General features: G+C 34.1%; 1 protein-coding gene across 3 annotated transcripts in view; it reads left to right on the top strand.

Annotated features, from left to right (window-relative positions):
* Baz1a (bromodomain adjacent to zinc finger domain 1A) overlaps nt 1-22,927 on the top strand; it is a 112,700-nt gene that overhangs the window by 85,796 nt on the left and 3,977 nt on the right. For 2 of the 3 annotated variants that reach the window (XM_077799713.1, XM_077799711.1), the window contains 8 exons: nt 1,632-1,756; nt 5,260-5,859; nt 7,583-7,746; nt 8,445-8,599; nt 9,800-9,948; nt 19,613-19,860; nt 19,945-20,168; nt 21,965-22,434. In XM_077799713.1, coding sequence (XP_077655839.1) covers nt 1,632-1,756; nt 5,260-5,859; nt 7,583-7,746; nt 8,445-8,599; nt 9,800-9,948; nt 19,613-19,860; nt 19,945-20,168; nt 21,965-22,434 — 2,135 coding nt within the window. Of the gene's footprint in view, nt 1-1,631; nt 1,757-5,259; nt 5,860-7,582; nt 7,747-8,070; nt 8,095-8,444; nt 8,600-9,799; nt 9,949-19,612; nt 19,861-19,944; nt 20,169-21,964; nt 22,435-22,927 lie in introns of all 3 variants that reach the window. The other variant, XM_077799712.1, reaches the window with a different exon arrangement.

The following is a 22,927-nucleotide window of genomic DNA, read 5'->3' as shown; positions in this document are numbered from 1 at the left end:
TATAGTAGCATTATTCTTAACTGAAGAGAGTGGTAACAGCTTACATGTCTTTCAGTTGATAAATGGATAAACAAAATGGTATATTTCTTCTGTGGTACATCATACAGGAGAATATTATTCAGCAATAAAAAGGAATAGAGTTCCGATAAATGTTGCAATGTAAAGGAGCTGTGAAAATATGCTAAATTAAAGAAGCTAGTCCCAAAATGCCATGTATTGTGTTTCTATTTATATGAATGTCCAGAATAAGTGAATATATAGAAACAGAAAGCAAATGAGTGCCAGGGGCAGTGGAGTAACTATAAATGGATATGGAGGGGTCTTTTTTTTTTTTTTGAATGATGAAAATGTTCTGAATTAAATACTGGTTTTCACATCATAAATTATCTCGATTTATTTTTTATTTTATATTATTTTTTATTTTTTGGTGCTGGGGATTGAATCCAAGGTCTTGCACATGCGTTAAGTTTGTGCTCTATACCATTAAACTATACCCAGTCCATATTTCAATCTTTTTTTTTTTTTAACCCAGAGGTTCTCTAGCACTGAGCTATACCCCAGCCCTTTTTATTATTATTATTATTTTTTATTTTGAGTCAGGGTCTCACTAAGTTGCTGATGGTCTTGCTAAGCCTCCTGAGATGCTGGGGTTCTAGGCATGTACCACCACTGTATTTTTTTTATACTCATCCAGCCTCACTTATGTATATTATCTCTATCTCCTGAATACATGTGAGCTTGCAAAATCACTCTATGATGTAGAACATAAATGATGGAATTTATTTCAAGGCCATATAATTTTAGTTTTAATTGAAGCAAAATAGTAGAGTAAATATGAATGTCCATATTGTGTTCATTCTGCCTACTTTATAGGAATGTAACTACTTTTCTTCTCCACGTATTTGTCTATATCTCCTTCCTACTCTCCTTCTGAGCTTCCATCACCTCCTAGCCAGCCACCTGCGCTATTACAGTGGCTTCTTTACTAGTGTCCCTTCATTTTCTTCTTCACCTGGTTAACTTTACAAATAGCAGCCAAAGTGCTTTCAAATTATATCAATTTCCTTCTCTAAACTCTAGGTTTTTTCCCATTGCTTTTTGTATAATGCCTTCCAAGGTCAAGCATGATCTAACCCTGCATTTTTCTCATATATATCTTGATTTATTGCTTTTTCACTTACACATTTCTCAAAATTATAAGCTTCGTGACTATGCATATGTGCATATGTTGTTTTTCGGCATGATCTGCAGATTTCCTCTCTTCTGCTGCCCACTACTTCCCCATCCCCCTGGAGTCACAATTTAAATGACACTGTTCAAGCAAGACTCTCTCAATCCTAGATAGATTTGATTCTTCCTGACATGTTTTCTAGCATCTTGAGGTCCTCCACTTTTGGTACTTAACTACATATTTTAATTTTACATTATGTAATTATCTGTTTTCTCTGCAAGACTATAAACACTTGTGTGTTTACAGTTTTACATTATCTACTACTTCCTAAGCATAATGCCTTATACTTTTTAGGCAGACAATATTTTTTTTTAGATATACATGACAGTAGAGTGAGACAATATAATATGAATGGAATTATATTCATTAATAAGTTTATATATTTGTTTTTATCTTAAAGGGAGGAAGAAAAGGAAGATTTTGATACTAGCACTGAAAGCAAAGAAATAGAACAAAAGGACCTTGATCAAGATACAGTCACTGAAGATGAAGATGACCTAGGATCACATAAAAAAAGCAGAAGAGGTAATAATATTGAGGGTTTCTTTGTTTTGTTGTTTATTTGTTTGTTTTTAATTTTGAGATAGGTCCTGTTAATTTGCCCATGGTGACCTCAAATTTGCCATTCTCCTGTCTCAAGCTCCTGAGTCATTGGGATTACATGCATGCCTCATACCTGGCAGTAATAAGATTTCTTAAGGACATGCTTGTTTATTTTTAATTGATAAGGTAGTTTATTGAAAGAGCTGTTCTGAAATATATATTAGATTCAATTATTTTCATTTGATTCCATGATGTGTGTGTTAAATGCCCATCTTATAGCTCATATTGAGTTGTAAAATGGTAACCATTTTGTTAAAAATGTTCATGTGAAGTCATTAGTATTTTTATGATTATATCTTTATTCAGATGTCACTTATACCATAAGGAAGAGAGACAATATTCCTATCTCTTTAATGGATCAAGTTTCTCATTATTGCATTTGGCAAGTTTTGCTTAGTTTTTGCATTTACTACTTTATATAAAACCAAATTAAAATTTTTATGCTATAATATATTTTATTCAACATGAATTGAGTGCCTCCTATGTGATAATAGATATAAAGATCAGTAATGTTTGTATTGGAACTTTATTGCTGAGAATGAAAATCTTCTGCTGAAAATAATTTTATAAATTTCTGGATCACAGAGAATACACTGTTTTAAAGCTGTTGATACAAATTACTCATCTAGCCTCACTTAGAGCTCAGTGGTGAAGTGCTTGCCTAATGTGTGGGGCACTGAGTTTGATTCTCAGCACCACATATATATATTTAGTTGTTGTTGGTTCATTATTTTATTAATTTATTTATATCTCATTTAATAACATTTTAATGAGGAGCCTTAACTTAATTTTGTGCCTATAATTTGGATGGAATTATACACACACACACACACACACACACACACACACATATTCTAAATGGTTGGAAAATCTACATCTTGGAGACTGAATTCTCTAATTACAATGCAGTTAATTTCAAAATCCCAAACAAACTGTATGTGATCAGTTTTAAAATATGAGTAGGACCAGGATTGTGGCTCAGTGTTAGAGCACTTCCCTAGCCCATGTGAGGCACTGGTTTCAATCCTCAGCACTATAAATATAAATAAATATAAATAGATAGATAAAAGTTGTATCCAACTATAACTAGAAAATAAAGTATTAAAGAGAACCTAACTTTTTTTAAAAAAATAAAGGTATTGTGTTCATCTACAGCTAAAAATATTGTGTATATATATATATATATATACACACACACAGTGAGCAATGAGTCAAAGGAGAAACTATAAGAAAACTAGAAAACATTTAAAACTGCTTAATACTGCATATTAGCACTCATTGGATCTTGTCCCTCTACTTAGGAAAAAAAATGTATAGCTTTTAGTACTAACTCGGTAAGAAGAAACACATCAAGTTAAGCATTTAATAAGTTGGAAATTATAATAAAAGTAGGAATTGATCAAAAATTAAAAACTCAGTAAAGAAGAACAATTATACCAAAACTTTGTTCTTTAAAAGAAGGTAAAAAATTTATTTTTAAAAAGAACAGAGGACTTGGGGTTGTAGCTTATTGGTAGAGTGCTTGCCTAACAGGCAGAAGACCGTGGGTTTGATTCCCAGTACTTCAGGGCAAAAACAGCAAAGGGTTACAATAAATAAAATTAATCCTGAAAAGTAAAGTGTATAACTATAGATAAAATAAAAATTTAACTATAAGGAGGGCCCAGGATGTGGCTCAGTGGTAGAATACTTGCCCTTTATATGCAAGGTCGTAGGTCCAATCCCAAGCACCACAAAACAAAAAGAAAATTAAAAATATATATATAGAGAGAGAGAGAGAAAGAGAGAGAGAGACACACAACATGTAACAGTTTTCTGACAATAAATTTGAAAATTTAAGTAAAAATGAACAAAATCCTAGAAAAATACAAACTATTAAAATGGGTTCATGAAGAAATTTTAAAATGTGAATAAATGGTCCTTGGTCCTTAACCGTTAAAGAACATGAATCATTACTAAAAATCTTACACAAAGAAAACATCAGTTCTAAACTGATGTTATAGGTAAATTCTGCCAAGTTTTAAAGAATCAGATCATACCAAACTTCACAATCTCTTTCATGCATAGAAATAGAAGAAACACTCCCCAAGTATTTACCCAATTTGACAGCAACTGAAACAAGATAGCAACTTAATTCTCCAACATATCATAAAAGTCCAGTTTATCAGGGGTCCAGGTTCTTTCATCTTGTCAGTTTTGTCATACTGTGGGTTTTGCTAACAACTTTATGTTCCCAAGTGATTCATCACCAGCTTTCCATTCTAACTAGTTGGAAAAAGCAAGAGGAAAAGTACAACCCAAAGGTTTTGTGTTTCTACTCCTATCTCCTTGACCAAAAGTTTCTCTTGTAGCCATTCATGCCTGCCCTAGGAAATGTTATCCTTCTTTTGGGTTTTATAGTATCCAGCTAAATATTAATGGTTCTGTTACCTTAATACAATGACTAGTAAATGACAGTTTGTGGGCCATATGTGGCCTGTACTATTATAAGCTAAAAATCTTTAAGTGGTTGAAAAAAATCAAATGAAGAATGATACTTTGTGATAAGTGAAAATTATAAGAAATTCAGATTTCATTGTCCATAAGCAGATTTTATTGAACACAGCCATTCTCATTTATTTACATATCATCAGTTACTGTTTTTGTTCCACAGTGCCAGAACTGAGTACCTGTGACAAACCATATGACCAACAAAGCATGAGATACTTGCTAGCCCTCTGTAAAAGTAGTTCATTGAGCCTTTCCTTAGATGGTCTGGATGGCTATTAGAGAATAACTAGTATACTCTCAAGTTACAGATTTTGTTTGTTTCATTAGATTTAAATATGTCGATGTTTTACTAACAGTCTACTAGGCTGCTTGGGCTGCTGCAATGAAATACCATAGACTTTGGTCATATAAGTAGCAGAAATTTGTTTTCTCAATTTCTGGAGGCTTGAAGTTCAAAAATCAAGATGCCAGCAGGGTTGCTGTCTGGTAATGCCTCTTCCTTGGCTTGCAAGCAGCACCTTCTCCCTGTGGCTTTTTCTCTACATACCAGAGAGCAAGAGCTTGACTACCTATAAGGACACCAATCCTGTTGGATTATGGCCCCATTCTTTTTTTTTTAACATTTATTTAATTTTTATGTGGTGCTGAGGATCGAACCCAGTGCCTCACGCATGCTAGGTGACCTCTCTTTCCTCTGAGCCACAACCCCAGCCCAATGGCCCCATTCTTATTACATCGTTTACCTTAATTACCTCCTTAAAGGCATTAACTGCAAACACAGTCACATTGGGTGTTTGGGCTTCAATATATGAATTCATGAAATTTGAATTGGACATAATTCATTTGATAACACATAATAACTTGGGATAGCTTTTAATCTCATTTTTCTAGTGAAAATTTAAAATATGATAAAGTTAAATGTTATTCAACTGCAGGGAAAAGTGGACAAAATGGATTTAAAGAATTTACAAGGCAAGAAGAGATAAACTGTGTAATGCAAGAGCCTCTTACTGCTGATGAGGAAGAAGCTTTAAAACAGGAACAACAACGGAAAGAGAAAGAGCTCTTAGAAAAAATCCAGAGTGCCATAGCATGTACCAATATTTTTCCCTTGGGTCGCGACCGCATGTATAGGCGATACTGGATTTTCCCTTCTATTCCTGGATTGTTTATTGAAGAAGATTATTCTGGTCTCACTGAAGACATGCTATTGCCTAGACCTTCATCATTTCAGAATAATGTACAGTCTCAAGATCCTCAGGTATCTACTAAAACTGGAGAGCGTTTGATGTCTGAATCTACCTCCAACAACATTGACCAAGGTCCATGTGATGATTCTTCACAGCTGCCAAAACCAGTGCATAAGCCAAATCGGTGGTGCTTTTACAGTTCTTGTGAACAGCTAGACCAGCTTATTGAAGCTCTTAATTCTAGAGGATATAGAGAAAGTGCCTTAAAGGAAACCTTGTTGCAAGAAAAAAGCAGAATATGTGCACAACTTGCCCTTTTTTCAGAAGAGAAATTTCATTTTTCAGGTAAATTTTCTATGAAAACCATTTTTTTCCTCCCCCTGATCGCTGGATATTCAAGATTAAATGTTTTCCATTGTATTAAAAATATATTTAAAACACCTTAACATTTTGACCATGCTTTCAGTATGGGAGTTAAGAGTTTGGAAGTGTATTTCTTTATAGAAACAAGGTTCTTGTACTGAGTGTTCCTGTAGTCTTAGCTACTTGGGAAGCTGAGGCAAGAGGATTACTTGAGCACATGAATTAGAGGCCAGCCCTACAATATAGTGAGATTCCATCTTGCAGAGGACAACAGAAACATGGTTGTCTAAATTTTTGGATTCTATTTGGATTATAAGAAACTATCTATAGTATGAGAATATTAGTGTTCTTTCTGATCTCATTCCTTAGTCAATAGGCTCTGAATGCCCAAGGCTATAAGGCTGCCTTCAGTTTTGGAGATATTAATGAAGTTATCTCTCTTAACGGTTTTGCTGGGAGCCCAGGGACAGATTCCATTAATGATATCTTCTTTGGAAATTGGGCATATCAGGTAGTAGCAGCATTTCTTATATGATAGCTGGCTCACTGACAACAGATCAGAAAAGAAGGAATTTTTAGATGTAAGTTTTTATATTAGTAAATGAGATTTTCTAGGTAGAAAACTGCTTAAATTTAAGAATATGTTACCATACCTACTTTAGTTCTTCTCAGGTTTATAGATCATACTTCTTTATATTCCTAGACGTATCATGAAACTTACCTGTATGTTATCATGTAACATATAATTCATTGTTTTTTAGTATATTTACAAATATGCACAACCATCACCACAGTCCTCTTATAGAACATTTCTCTCCTTTCAGAAAGAAATTTTGTAGATTTTATCTACCACTCTGCTATATTTCTCTCCCCTGTCCCCCACCAATCCTCCCTCTGCTCTAGATAAATCTGTCTCTGTAAAATGTCCTGTTCTTGAATTTCCTATGAATCGAATCATATGACATATGGTCTTTTGTGATTGCATCTTTCACTTAGCACAATATTTCCAAGGTTCATCCAGGATATAGCATGTATTGGAACTTCATTTCTTTTTATCACCAAATAATAATATTCTACAGTTTGTATATACTGCATTTTACTTATGCATTTGTTAGTTGCTAGACCTTTAGTTTGTTTCTACCTTTTGGCTGTTATGAAAAATGCTGCTATAAATATTCATGTACATGTTTTGTGTTGACATAGGTTTTCATTTATCTTGAATTTATACAATAGGAATGGAAATACTGGATTGTTTCCCAAAGTGACTACACTGTTTAATTTTCTCTCCCATAGTGTATGAGGGTTCCAATTTCTCCACTTTTTTCTAACACTTAAAATTATTTGACTTTTTGATTATAGTTATCTTAAGAGGCATGAAATGGTATCTCACTGTAATTTTGACTTGTCTTCCTTTAATGAATAATAATGGTGAGCGTCTTCTCATTTGCTTATTGACCATTTATATATCTCAAATATCTACTCAGATCCTTTGCACACCTTTCAATTGGGTTATTTATCTTTTTGTGGTTGGTTATGAGCTCTTTATTTGTTCTGAATACAGGCCCTCACCAGATATATGATTTGCAAATATTTATTTATCATTTGCTTATTGAGGATTTACAAAGTGCTTTTACATCCACCATCTCAGAATTGTAACAGTCACATTATATTTAAGAAAATCAAAAAACATTTGATTCTATTTCAGACAAACCTCAAACTGATAGCAAGCATATGTATACTAGGGGAAGATCTTCCAGTGCCTATGATCCATCTCAGATGTCTGCAGAAAAGCAACTTGAATTGAGGCTGAGAGATTTTCTTTTGGATATTGAAGACAGAATCTATCAAGGAACTTTAGGATCAATCAAGGTTTGTACCTGTTCACATTTTAGTTTATCTAATTTGCTTAGTCCAGATTTTTATCATATTTGTTGATTATCTGTATATGTAAAATTTGTGTTTTTAATAAACATCAGGAAAGTATATATCTTTTATGAAGATTAAGTTTATTCCTCTAAATCATAATGTTTATATATGGACACAAATCCTAAGTATATTAAATGACTATCTACTTTCTTAAACAGAATTTAATTAATATAATTTATCTTTTTGATATTTTTAATATTTAAAAAATGTTCAATATTTTAATCAGATGTTGAAATGTGTAAGGATATTTTCTTCTTCCTTGACTAGCTCCTGCCTTCTCTGCTGAGTCTGGTTTGTTTGTTGGTTTCTTTGTTACCTTTTTTAAATCTGTAAGTAATTCTTATTTGATATACCTGTTCTGTTTATGCCTTTGTCATATTCTGTCACTTTTTTGCTCCTAAATTAATGACCAATCCTAAAGTCATTTATGATATTTTTAAACAATAAGGTATTAAAGCTTTTGTATATGAATGATATGAATTCCATTTTGGCCACTGAGGAACCTTACTTTTATACTCCTTTTTTATTCATAAATCTGTTCTAGAATATCTATAAATTAATTTTATATGTAAATTAAGTTTAATGTCTTTTAGGACCAACATTTCTGTTTTCCAGGTTAGTAAATTTATGTTTTGTTTCAGGTTACAGATAGACACATCTGGAGATCAGCCTTAGAAAGTGGACGATACGAGCTATTAAGTGAGGAAAACAAGGAAAATGGAATAATTAAAACTGTGAATGAAGATGTGGAAGAGATGCAAATTGATGAACAATCAAGGGTCATAGTAAAAGACAGGTACAAAAAGAATTTTTCTAAAGTAACCAATTTTTCCTTGCAATTTTAATTTTAAGGTTTTGGGGTTTTTTTTAAGTAAATCTTTCTTTTCCTTCTTTTAAAAACTTATGAGCACCTTAATATTTCTAATCACTGAAATGACCATTTTTTAAACAACAAGATCTCTATTACTCCACTTTATACTAATACAGCCAAAATACAACTCATTAGAATAAAATATTTTTTTACTTTTTCAAGGTTATTTTGGCTAATATATGCTCTTAAGGAGTTTATTATTTAGAAGGGAATGATGGAGAGACATGAAGCTAGCAATTATAGATCAGGGTAAGGACTCTGATAGAAAGTAAATTCTCGGGGCTGGGGTTGTGGCTTAGCGGTAGAGCGCTCGCCTAGCATGTACAAGGTCCTGGGTTTTTTTCCTCAGCACCACATGAAAATAAATAAATAAAGGTATTATGTCCAACTACAACTAAAAACTAAATATTAAAAAAAAGTAAATTCCCAGTACAAATATAGTACATAGTAGGGTAGAGGATTATTTATCTTGGTGGAACATGGAAAGAACTTTGAAGGAAATACTAGAGGAAGGTTCCTGATTGCAAAGCTGAGCTCTGAAGGTGAGGAAGGAAATATTAGACAAGAAAGACCATGGGCAAAGGCTTTGAATGGGTTTGCACTTTTAACTGATTATTGTAGCTGCACTGTGGAGATTCATTTTTGAGGGACCAAGTCTGAAGGCTAATGAATTAGTTGAGGCAGCTATTAGTTTCTCGCCCAGTAGCTGAAGCAAGAGAAATATAAATAAGCTGTTGAAGATACATAGTCTTTAAGGTTTATCACCATCACCTTTCTAAAACCTTTCCCATAAGTCTTCTCTCTTCCACCTTCTCTTCAAATATTTGTCCTCTTATCCTCCTAAATGACTCTGTCCTCCCAATTAGCTTATACCAGATCCTTGAAATTATGAAACTTTCTATATAAATATTTGAAAGAATGAGTGGTCTTGAGTTTCGCCTAATCGTGTTTTTATTTTTTTGTAGTTGTACATAAACAGCATGCTTTTATTTTGTTGTTTGTATGTGGTGCTAAGGATTAAACCCAGTGCCGCACACATGCTAAGCAAGTGCTCTGTCACTGAGCTACAGCCCCAGCTCACCTAATAGTGTTTTTAAGTGCCACGAATTCTTTGTTTTATTGTAGACTTTTGGGGATAAAAACAGAAACTCCGAGTACTGTCTCAACTAATGCAAGTACACCACAATCAGTGAGCAATGTGGTACATCATCTGGCAACAGCACTGTTTCAAATAGAACAGGGCATTGAGCGGCGTTTTCTCAAAGCTCCACTTGGTAAGTATCTGTTTTTATTTCAAAATGTGTTATGTCTTAAGTAATTTTGAAATTGCCCTTTAATAGAACTTTATTGGCTGACAATGAAATTGATAGACCAATATGAAAAGCTTGAGATTGCTTTCATTTTAAAAGATAAGTTCTTTCAGGTAAGATTTATTTATTTTTTAATTCTTTATTTATTGGTTCTTTTTAGTTATGCATGGACTATATCTTATACCCCAGTATACAATGTACACAATGGTGAGATTCACTGTAGTATATTTGTGCATAAGAAAGTCTTGTCAGATTCATTCCACTATCTTTCCGTTTCCTATCCCACCTCCCTTCCCTTTATTCCCCTTTGTCTATTCCACTGAACTTCTACTTCCCACCCCTTAATGTGGGTTAGCTTCTACATATTAGAGAAAACATTTGATCTTTGGTTTTCTGGGGTTGAGTTATTTCACATAGCATGATAGTCTGCAGATCTATCCATTTACCAGCAGATGTCATAAAAGTTATTCTTCTTTCTGGCTAATACTCCATTGTGTGTGTGTGTGTGTATTCCACATTTTTCATTCTTTCTTTTTGGTACTGGGTATTAAACCCAGGGACATTTAACCACTGAGCCACATCCCAATCCTGTTTTATATTTTATTTAGAAAGGAGGTCTTGCTGAGTTGCTTAGGGCCTCACTAAGTTGCTGAGGCTGGCTTTGAACTCATGATCCTCCTGCCTGAGCCTCTGGGATCACAGACATGTGCCCCCAGGCCCAGCCATATGCCACATTTTCTTTATCCATTCATCTGCTAAAGAGCGCCTAGTTTGACTCCACAGCTTAGCTATGTGAATTATACCACTATAAATACTGATATGGCTATATCAATGTAGTATCGTGATTTTAAATCCTTTTGATGTATATTGAGGAGTGGGATAACTGAGTCAAAAGATGGTTCCATTCCTAGTATTTTGAGGAATCTTTATACTACTTTCCAGAGTGGTTACACCAGTTGGCAATCTTACCAACAATTTTTGAGTGTTCCATTTTCCCCACATCGTCACTAACATTTATTGTCAGTTGTATTCTTGATAATTGCCATTCTGGCTAGAGTGAGATAAAATCTCAATGTAGTTTTAATTTGCATTTCTCTAATTGCTAGAAATATTGAACATTTTTTTCATATATTTGTTGAATGTTCATGTTTATTCTTTTGAAGTGTCTGTTTAGTTCCTTTGCCCACTTGTTGACTGTTTTTTTTCTTTTTTTTTTTTTTGGTGTTGTTTTTTTGAGTTCTTTGTATATCCTGGAAATTAATACCCTGAGGTTTAAATGGCAAAGATTTCTCCTATACTGGCTCTCTATTTGCATTCTTGATTGTTTCCTTTGTTGTGAAGAAGCTTTTTAGTTTTATGCCATCCATTTATTGAATTTTTATTTTACTTCTTGCACTTTAGGAGTCTTTATTAAGGAGGTCAGTTCCTGAACTGACATGTTGGAGTATTGGGCCTGCATCTTCTTCTACTAAGTGCAGGGTTTCTGGTCTAATTCCTGGGTCTTTGATCCACTCTCAGTTGAATTTTGTGCAAGGTGAGAGATAAGGGTTCAATTTCATTCCACTACATGTGGATTTCCAGTTTTCTAGCACCATTTGTTGAAGAGGCTCTCTTTCTCCAATGTATATTTGTGGCACCTTTATCTAATATGAGATAACTGTATCTATTATATGGGTTTGTCTCCATGTCTTCTATTCTGTTCCATAGGTCTTCGGGCCTGTTTTGGTGCCAATACCATGCTGTTTTCATTACTATTGCTCTGTTTTGTACAATTTAATGTTTAGTTTTGTGATGCCTCCTGCTTCGTGTTTTCTCGCCAAGGATTGCTTTGGCTATTCTGGGCTTTTTATTTTTCCAGATGAATTTCATGACTGCTTTTTCTATTTCTGTATAGAACATCATTCAAATTTGATGGGCATTGCATTGAATCTGTAAATTGCTTTAGAGTTCTGTAGTTTTCACTGTAGAGGTCCTTCACCTCTTTTGTTAGGTTGATTCCCAAGTATTTTCTTTGAGTTTATTGTGAATGGGATATTTTTCTTAATTTTTCTTTCAGCTGATTCATCATTGGTGTATAGGAATGCAATTGATTTATGGATGTTAATCTTGTATCCTGCTACTTGACTGAATTCATTTATGAGTTCTAGAAGTTTTCTGGGTCTTCTAGATATTGGATCATATTGTTGGCAAACAGAAATAGTTCGAGCTCTTCCTATTTGTCTTCCTTCCTTCCTTCCTTTCCTTTATTTTTTCCCATTCTTTCTTTTCTTTCTTTTCTTTCTATAATTGCTCTGTCCAGAGTCTCAAGGACTATGTTGAATAGAAATGGTGAAAGTGGAGTTATTCTTGTTTTTAGAGGGAATGCTTTCAGTTTTTCTCTGTTCAGAATGATGTTGGCCTTGGGTTTGTCATATATAGCTTTCATAATTTTGAGGTATGTTCCTTCTATTCCTAGTTTTTCTAGTGTTTTAAACATGAATGGATGCAGTATTTTTGTGTTTTATGCATCTATTGAGATAATCATATGAACTTGTCTTTAAGTCTATTTATGTGATGATTTACCTTTATTGATTTCCATATATTGAACCAACCTTGCATCCCTGGGATGAATCCCACTTAATTATGGTGCTCTATCTTTTCATTGTTTTTGTATGCAGTTTGCCAGTATTTTGCATCTGTGTTCATCAAGATATTGATGTGGGGATTTATTTTTTAAATATTACTTAATTACTTTTTCTGATTCATTTAAAAGCATTTAGTGAATCTCATCTTTTAATCTCATCTTTTGTAAAGTTTCATTGAAAGAAAATGACTAGGGCTGAAGATGTGGCTCAAGCGGTAGCGCACTTGCCTGGCATGTGCGGGGCGCTGGGTTCGATCCTTAGCGCCACATAAAAAAAATATAAAGATGTTGTGCCCACTGAAAACTAAAAAATAACTATTTTAAAAATTCTCTCTCTCTCTCTCTCTCTCTCTCTCTCTCTCTCTCTCTCTCTCTCTCTCTCTTCTCTCTCTCCTTCTCTCAAAAAAAAAAAAAAAGAAAGAAAGAAAATGACTAGGGCCTGGGGATGTGGCTCAAGCAGTAGCGCGCTCGCCTGGCATGCGTGCGGCCCGGGTTCGATCCTCAGCACCACATACAAAGATGTTGTGTCTGCCAATAACTAATAAATAAATAAATATTTAAAAAAAGAAAGAAAGAAAATGACTGAAACCTGTGACTAGCCAGACCTTGAATAATCAAAATTATGCCTATTTTTTTATAGTGACTTTAAATATCACCATTTGGGGTATGATTTAAAACTTAAGAATCACAGACTCAAGCACTGTATAAATGTTAAATCAGAAATACCAAGTGTTATCCAGGTGCAGTGGCACACATCTGTAATCCTAGAAGCTCAGGAGACTGAGATAGGAGGATCTCGAGTTCAGAGCCAGCTTCATCAAAAGCGAGGCACTAAGCAACTCAGTGAAACCCTGTCTCCAAATAAAATAAAAAATAGGGCTGGGATGTGTCTCAACAGTGGAGTGCTCCTAAGTTCAACCCCTAGTACCCGCCCCTCCCCAAAAAGGAAGAAATACCAAGTGTTACAGAAACATAGATAAGAAAATGCTCTATAAATTATGGTTAGATAGGGATTGGGGTTTTGGCTCAGAGTGCTTGCCTAGCACATGTGAGGCACTGGGTTCAATCCTCAGCACCACATTAAATAAATAAATAAAGTTATTGTGTCCATCTACCACTAAAACTTTTTTAAAAATATGGTTAGATAATAGAAATAACACTATCTCTATCCTTTTTGGCAATTTATGAAATTAATGGGATTTAAGGGACCAGTCTAAGAATCTAATCATCATGTCTTTGGGAAAATAGCAGTTTCAAGTTTCAAATTAATTTTAATGTCATAACTGCTTCTACTTCCATGTTGTCTTTTTGAGATGTTAAATTTATGATTCAGCATGGGATCCTAGAAAGAATTTTTTAAAACCACATTTGTTGGTCTCATATTGAAAGAGCAATTTGAATAGATGAAAATTAATCATAAATAATTACTGTTATTTTATAGAGTAAGAACAAAGTTTTCATAATTACTATTAGCAATTTTGGAATATGACTATGTTCATAAAATATTTATTTTCAAATTGAAGAGTTTGTGGCCAGTAAACCTATTTATATGTTTTGTAAATTAATTCTACCATTTATGAGTTTAAATAACTCAGTTATCACATTGAAAATAGCAGTTGTGAGAGATAAAATATGATCACAGCTCATAAAGGTATTAGAGTTTGTATTTGCTATATCATTCTTCTTTCCTAGGCTTTACTCTTTCTTAGTATTTTCTTGGTCTAAATCCAATTATGTATACAGAGAATCCCTGTTTTATTTTTTATACCATATGTGAATATATAGTTACCTCAGTTAAAATTACAGTTAAGCTGGGCATGGTGACACATGCCTATAATCCCAGTGACTTTGAAGGCCAAAGGCAGGAGGATTGCAAATTCAAGGCCAGCCTCAGTAACTTAGAGATGCTGTCTCGAAAAAATAAATAAATAAATTATGATTATTTATAAATCATGCAGCTCTCATAAATGTAAAATTACTACTACAGATTAACCTGTGATTCTAGTAGGGTCAGGGATGCGGCACAATTTAGATGGTTTTTCCCCTTTTGAAATTGCCATCAAAATTGTTTATAAATTAGGGCTGGTGGTATATGACTATAATCTGAGCAACTCAGTAGGCTGAGACAGAGGATCACAAGTTGGAGCTCAGCCTGAGGAACTTAGAACCTGTAAATAAAATTTAAAAAGAGCTGGGGATGTATCCCAGTGGTAGAATACCCTAGGTTCAATCCTCAGTACTTACAGTGCCAAAAAATACTATTAAGTTCAAAGGAAAATACCAAAATAGTTGTTTATTGTGTCTATATTTTCCTGTGTACATCTTAGTAAATATTTGGACAAAGAAAAAATTTGATAATGGGAATTGTTGCAACTTGTACCTAGTATGTTATGTGAGAGCCACAGTATTCCATGATAGGTTATGCTGAGTAGTTTTAAACTTTCGTTTCATCCTGAGAGATAAAAAAGAAACCATTTTAATTTGGGATCTTTAAAAAAAAAAAAAAAGGTGACATGGGAAGAGTTGAGCTTACCTTAATTTGGTGGTGTTGGTCAAAGTCATATTGATTATTTATAATATGGTGTTGCCTTCTCTGCTGCTCCATAGAAGGTTAATAGAATAACTGATTGTCTCTAGCTCTTTACACAAGGCCTTTGAAAGGTCTGTTTTGAATGGGACATATTTGAAATAAAGTAATCAAGAATATCCTTAATCTGGGGAGAGAATAGAAGGTTCTACTTTATAAATGTTTTGAGAGAATACATATTGAAATTCTCCTGATAATGTTTTGGCAGAGCAAATTAATCATGGTAGGAATTTTCCCTATTAAGCTTCAGAGATTATTTTGTCTTCTTAAGGTAGCAAGTAAAAAACAAAAATTCTGCTTATGTTCTTCCTTCCCTAATGTATCCCATCTATTCTAGCGATTAATCACATTGATATTAATAAACTTTTTATAATTGGGGCAAGCTAATCATGTTTCAGTTAATTGTTTTAGGTAAGGTATATCTAATTGTTTATTTAGGCTGGTAATTTCATCATTTATAAAGTCATGCTTATGGTTAAACCCTTAAGCTATGGGAAAAAAAATCCTCAACTAACTTTATTAATTTGAAACTAGGTAACACAGAAATTAATAAAGATCAAAAGGGAGATAGAAAATCTAGTGTGACAGATGGTAAATTTTTTTAAAGAAATTTATGTTTTTGTCTTTTTAGAGAATTATGATTTTACTTTCTACATTGCTGATTATTAATATGAATATTTAGCTTTTGAAGGAAAATCTTGAATTTGATTTTTTTGGGAAGGGAATGAGCTTAGGGGTAGTCTTACGTTAAAAATATCTTCCAAATATTTTTCTCTCTAATTTCACACCTAGGCTAATCTAAACTCTTAAATTAGCTTGTACAAGATGAATCTTGATATACTTAGCAATTAGCCAAGAGAATGGAAAACTGTGGAACTTTTGTTTATTTCGCATGAAGTTTTTATTCGCCCTTTTTTTTTTTCTTTTACTGGCATAGAGAGACATATGGCAAGAGTTGTTTTGTACCTTAGAGAAAACTTTATGGAATGATAACATTTCTATACAGAGGCTATTGAATACTATGAAATCTCCTAATGTAATCTTTAAGTACTATGTAAAAATAGGAAAATGTGCTTATCTACCATGGATTATAATAAACATGTGTTGGAGTTAGAGGGATAAGAATTGGGACTTGAGCTACAACTGGTTTAATTTTCTGAGTTTGATCAAAACTCAATAGGTTGGACTGTGGATGTAACTGCATGGTAGGAATGCTTATGTAGTAATTCCTAGTACCACCAAAAAAAAAAAAAAAAAGACACTTCAGTGTTTTGTCACCACTGACTTCCAAGGTTGCAAAAGTTTTTTTTTAATAAGTTGTTCATTCTTGGAGCTGGGGCTACAGCTCAGTGGTAGAGTGCTTGCCTGGTGTGTGTGAGATCCTCAGCACCACATAAATATAAATAAATAAAATAAAGGTATAAAAAAATTCTGATTTATCCAGAAAGACTTCTTCATGATCTCTGAACTAGCAATTCTTGCTGCTTCCTTCCTTGGAAGTCCCACTTTGGCCAGAGCTTTTCAAGAAATTTTAGAATAAAAGTTAATTTTGTGCTTCGTAGAAAGCACAAAATGAGAAGGTAGAAATATATCATGCATTTAAATGAATTATACTCTCTAATGGTAAAGACAGGCTAAAAATTAAAGGTAGAGACTAGGTTAAATACAAAATTCAACTGGTTTATATCCTGTCTATAAAAGGTATACCTAGGGGCTATTGATGTAGCTTAGTGTTAGAACAGTGGTATAGCTTGGGTAAGGTCTTGGGTTTAATCCACCATAAGACACACACACCCGTAAAACAAAAGGACATAGGAAGACAGAGAAAAATACTATGTGGATTACATGCATTTGCACTTAATTCCCACTTGATTAATATTTTAGCTTTGAAGAGCCATTTTGCTTGTCCATTCAGTTTTTCCTACTTCCATTGAATTATTAATCTCAATTACTAAAAAAAGAAGTTCTATCTGATTGTTTTCTATTACCATATTAAAGAGCAAACCCAAGGGCTTGCACATACTAGGCCAAGCACTCACCACTGACCTGCATCCTCAGCCCTTTTTGTTTTGAGATAGGGTCTCATTAAGTTGCACAGGCTGGCTTTGAACATTCAATCCTCTTGCATCAGCCTCCCAAGTGGCTGGATTTGCAGGCATGCACCACCTTACCAGCATCCTTTGTGGAGCTTTTTCATTTGTTTTGAAAGTAGTTTTTTGATAAATTGTTTTATTTATTTATTTATTTTATGGTACTGAGAATTGAAGACAGAGCCTCGTACATGGTAGGCAAGCACTCTACCACTGAGCTACATCCCTAGCCCCCTTTTGAGTTTTGACTGTTAACTCTAATTCCTCAGAATTTGATCTGTGGAAATTTTTTCGGAGAGAATTTACAGAAGTCTGTATACTTGTTTCTGACATTCACCTGGCCACTTTATAACTACAATTAGACAATTAAGCGTGGCTTTTTTTTTTTTTTTTGTCAGACGTTAAGCCTATTAAAGGGTTTCTTTATAGTTACAAATTCTCTGATTAGATTTATTTCTCCTTGCTACCCTTTTCTTTCTGTGTGGCACTCTTATGACCTGAGTCTTGAAAGAGGAACGGGTAGCCTTCTAGGGTTCTAGCTTTCTAGAGAGAGATCTACTGCCTTGGATGGGCCCTAGGTTTCATGTTCTTTCTCCACCCAATAATCAAATGGGAGTTGGGTCCACTAGTGTTGGCAGGTCTGTTGCCTTACAGTTTTAACTCATTGCGTATCTCTTCACCTTCCCCGCTATACTGAAAGTTCTTTGAAGATAAGACAATAGAATAAACTTGTTAAAAGTGCTGTACATAGGGAGAACTGGATAATGCAGGAGTAATGTTAGTAATAGTAATATTTACTCTGGCAGGTACTTTACATGTCTTATGTGTTATCTCATTTGATGTGTCCAATAACCCTCTGAGGTAAATACTATCCACATATTTTAACTATAAGAGGGTTGAGTAACTTACCACACATGAGAAAACCAGTGCTCACTTCCGAGTAGACTGACTCCAGAGCATGCATTCTTTTAAGCATTATGCTTCTGCCCAAGGGCTTTATTTGAGGATAATAGTACAACCTGTGGCATTTCAGAACCAGACTGTGTATGTAGTCTTTATGTAACTTTATATAACTTGCAGAATTTTGACATGATATAGTTGGCCTTTATAATTAAGAATAATATTTTAGGAAAATTAAGGTAGTAGAAGTATTAAAGATAGAGATGGAAATTACATAATAGAATATCAGTAGTCTATCATTTTATACTACTAAATTACTCTTAAATTTGTTTTAGCCCAGAAGACAAAAGAATGGTGATATTAATGACAGAAGGTTTCAAATATTTCTGTATAATGTTGGTGCTGAAAATTATTATTTTGGAAATATTAGCATTGTTTTTATTTACCTGTTTTAAAATAATGTGTTCTCGGCCAGGATTGTGGCTCAGTGATAGAGTGCTTGCCTAGCATGCATGAGGCACTGGGTTTGATCCCTGGCAACACATTAAAAATAAAAACAAATAAAATAAAGGTATTATGTCCATATACAACTAAAAAGAAAATTTTTTTAAAAAATAATATATTCTCAGAGACTGAAGACAATATAGTTGGTATTTATATATAATAAAGTTGACAGATTTAATAAGAGTGTTATTGATAAAATTCGCCCTTTTAAAATATATAATGCAATGGTTTTAGTATATATTCACCATTATATCATCAACACTACTGTCTGTTTTCACAACATTATCACCAACCCAAAAGAAACATCATGTATGCTTGATATTTAAGTTGGAGAGAATTCTTTTTATCTGAAATTAAGGAAATAACATAAATGATTCAGATGAATTAGTAACTTACTTGTGATCATATTTAGCCAGTGTTCTAAATTAGATCAAGATTTAATACAAAGACTAGATTGAGAACACATTGCCTGAGATTTTTCTGCATTTAACTACTGAAATCTCTAAGCATTTGATTTATGGACAGAAGTAATTCCTTATGTCATAAACAAAATGTGGCTCAGCAAATTTTTCCTTTTTTTTTTCTTTTTTCCTTTTTTCTTTTTGGTACTGGCAGTTAAACCCAGCTTCACTTTACCACCGAGCTACCTCCTTAGTCCTTTTAATATTTTTGAGAAAGATTCTTGCTAAGTTGCTGAGGCTGGCCATGAACTTGCAATCCTCCTGCCTCAACCTCCCCAATTGCTCAGATTACAGGCATATGCTTCAGCAGATATTTTCTTTAAAATGATGTTGTTTTTAATATCAAGCATGGTCTTTTTGTTAAGTATTAGAAGAAATGTAAAGTTTAAATTGCCATGAAAATAGTTCTAGAAGATGTCTAGGTTTGCCTAGAAACTTTAATCACTTTCCTCTTTCATTTAAGATGCCAGTGACAGTGGGCGTTCTTATAAAACAGTCCTGGACCGTTGGAGAGAATCACTCCTTTCCTCTGCTAGTCTTTCTCAAGTCTTTCTTCACTTATCCACCTTGGATCGTAGCGTGATATGGTCTAAATCTATACTAAATGCTCGTTGCAAGATATGCCGAAAGAAGGGTGATGCTGAAAACATGGTTCTTTGTGATGGTTGTGATCGAGGTCATCATACCTACTGTGTTCGACCAAAACTCAAGGTATTTTTATCTTCTCGGATTAGAATTCAGACCCTGAGATTTTGAGCAATAGATGATTAATGATCATTTATGTGATTCGTTTAGACTGTACCTGAAGGAGATTGGTTCTGTCCAGAATGTCGACCAAAGCAGCGGTCTAGAAGACTCTCCTCTAGACAAAGACCATCCTTGGAAAGTGATGAAGAAATGGAAGAGACTATGGAAGGTGAGAATGATGAAGTTAATGATGATGAAGAAGGTCAAAGTGAGGAAGAAGAATATGAGATAGAACAAGATGAAGATGACTGTCAAGAAGAGGAAGAACTCAGGTATGTCCTAATATACAATTAAATGAGAGACTTTCAGTCTCTCATTTAAACTCTTGACTATTATATAAATTATCCTTGCTTTTTATATATTATAAGCATCCAAAATATTCCCAATGCGGTATATCTATTAGTAGTTTTCTGTCAGCAGGCCTAGCCAGATCCACACCAGTGGACGTCATATTATGTATGCTCTTTGTTCTCACTATCACCCACCCCCTCCGCCTTTTTAAACATTTGAACCTCATTCTTATGGAATCAGGAAAATGAGTGTGAAGCATGGGCTTCACACTATCAAAAGTACAAAAGCCGGAGGGGGGAGGGTGGGCAAGTGATAGAGCGCTTGCCTAGCACATGAGGCCCTGGGTTCGATTCTCAGCCAACATATAAATAAATAAAGTAAAGGTCCATTTACAACCAAAATATATACTAAGGGGAAAAAAAGTACAAAAGGACCACAGTCAAAGGAGGATAAGTAAAAATTTTAGAGCCACCCCAGCTGTGTTACACAAATGTTGATTTTTAAGAGTACCAGTTAACAGAAGCCATCTATACTATAGCTTGTGGTGGCAATATTGTATTAAGGATAAAGATGGTAAAGAATTTGAAAAATTGGGGGTTTTTTTTGTTTTTTTTGTTGTTGTTGTTGTTTTTTTTTTTTTTTTTTGGTCCCAGGGATTAAACTCAGGGGCACTTGACCACTGAGCCATATCCCCAGCCCTATTTTGTATTTTATTTAGACACAGGGTCTTCACTGAGTTTCTTAGTGTCTTGCTTTTGCTGAGGCTGGCTTTGAACTTGGAATCCTCCTGCCTCAGCCTCCTGAGATTCTGGGATTACAGGTGTACACCATTGTACTGGCCAAGATTTGAAAAATTCTTGTAAACATTCTAGGTTAAGTTCTCTCATTGAGTCATGCCCCCAACCTATTTCATCCTTTTAATTAAAGGCACTTAAAATATCAAATCTATTTTTGTATTTTACAGTCGAAATCAAAAAGTGGCAGAGATTCTTGGTTTGGTATTAAGGAACAATAGTTTTTCTGTTTCAGCCAATGGCTAAAGAACACCTGTACCAATGGTAATCAAAAGTAAGACTCATACATAGCAAAAGGAGTCAGAATAATTGTGTTTTAAGATTAGATCGTTAGCCAGGCTCAGTGGCACATGCCTGTAATCCCAGCAGCTCGAGAGGCTGAGCAGGAGGATTGCAAATTCAAAGCCAGCCTCAACGATTTAGCAAGACCCTAAGCAACTCAGCAAGACTCTGTCTCTAAATAAAATATACAAAAAGAGGGGCCAGAGTTGTAGCTTAGTGGCAGAGCTCTTGCACCACATAAAAAAATAATAATAAATAAATAAAATAATTTTATGCACACACACCCAAAAAAAAAGGGCTAGAGATGTAGCTCAGTGGTTAAGCACCCTTCGGTTCAATCCCTATTACCAAAAAGTAAAAAATAAATAAAAGATTTGTTCATCAATGAATATGTCTATATGTTGGTTCTCCTGAGGATATTGTTACATTTTATCATAATTTCGGACCTGATTTTCATTATGATGTACTAGAGTCACCAAGAAAATATTAAGTGTTCTCTTTTTGTATTTCAAAGAAATCATGGAAGCACAGTTTAGATATCCATGAAAACTTGTAGGCAGCAATTTTAAAGAACTGAGTACAGGATAAGTCTCAATTGTACAGAGAAAGAATTTATGTAGAACTCATTGGCTGAATAGAGTTAAGTAATAATATGTTCATTATTGTTCTGTACAGTAATTGTGTTTCCTAACTATTTATAGCCCACCCAAACGAGGAAGACCACAAGTTAGATTGCCAATTAAAACAAGAGGGAGATTTAGCTCTTCTTTCTCAAGTCGTGGACAACGACAAGATCCTGGAAGATACCCTTCAAGGAGTCAGCAGAGTACACCCAAAACAACCCTTTCTTCTAAAAGTACTGGTAGAAGCCTAAGAAAAATAAAATCTGCTCCTCCAACGGAAACAAAATCATTAAGAATTGCCAGTCGTTCAACTCGCCATAGCCATGGCTCACTGCAAGCAGATGTATTTGTGGAACTACTTAGTCCTCATAGAAAACGCAGAGGGAGGAAAAGTGCTAATAGTACACCTAATAATAGTCCCAACTTCCCTAACTTCAGAGTTATCAGCACAAAGTCAAGTGAACAGTCAAGATCTTTAAATGTTGCCTCAAGAATTTCTACCCAAACGAGTGAATCCAAGAAAAGAGGCAGGAAAAGACAATCTACAGGTATGAAGTCTAATTTATATTCTTTCTTTCTTACCTAGGAATTGAATTAATTTGGGAACATCAAATGTTGAAATACTAAGATTTATAAAACTTATAAGGGATCAGTCTAACCTAAAACATATAATTCATTGAGGGACAGCTATTTGGAGAATAAAGGTAAACTATATTACTAATTTTTCTAATAGTTAGAGTAGTGTATGGTAATAAATATGTAAATGGTATTCAGTTAGTGGAGTGGCCAGTGTTTGAACAATCTTGCTCAGTGTAACACATTATGATACACTTAATCCTTTCCCATTTTCACCTCCCTCCAAACACGAAACTCATCACCTGCATAAGCTATATTAGATTATTTGATAAGTTTCCCATCTGGATTTGAAGTGGAACAGGGTTAAAGGCAGTAATATTTTAGGGAGTAGTCACCAGCTATCTTTTTAATTATGATTTTTGTTTAAATAGTAATGCTTATCCATATAATAATCTGTTTATTCTT

Source organism: Urocitellus parryii, chromosome 6 (genome assembly GCF_045843805.1).
Source record: "Urocitellus parryii isolate mUroPar1 chromosome 6, mUroPar1.hap1, whole genome shotgun sequence".
NCBI classification, from domain to species: Eukaryota; Metazoa; Chordata; class Mammalia; order Rodentia; family Sciuridae; genus Urocitellus; species Urocitellus parryii.
This window is presented reverse-complemented; position numbering and strand designations above follow the sequence as displayed.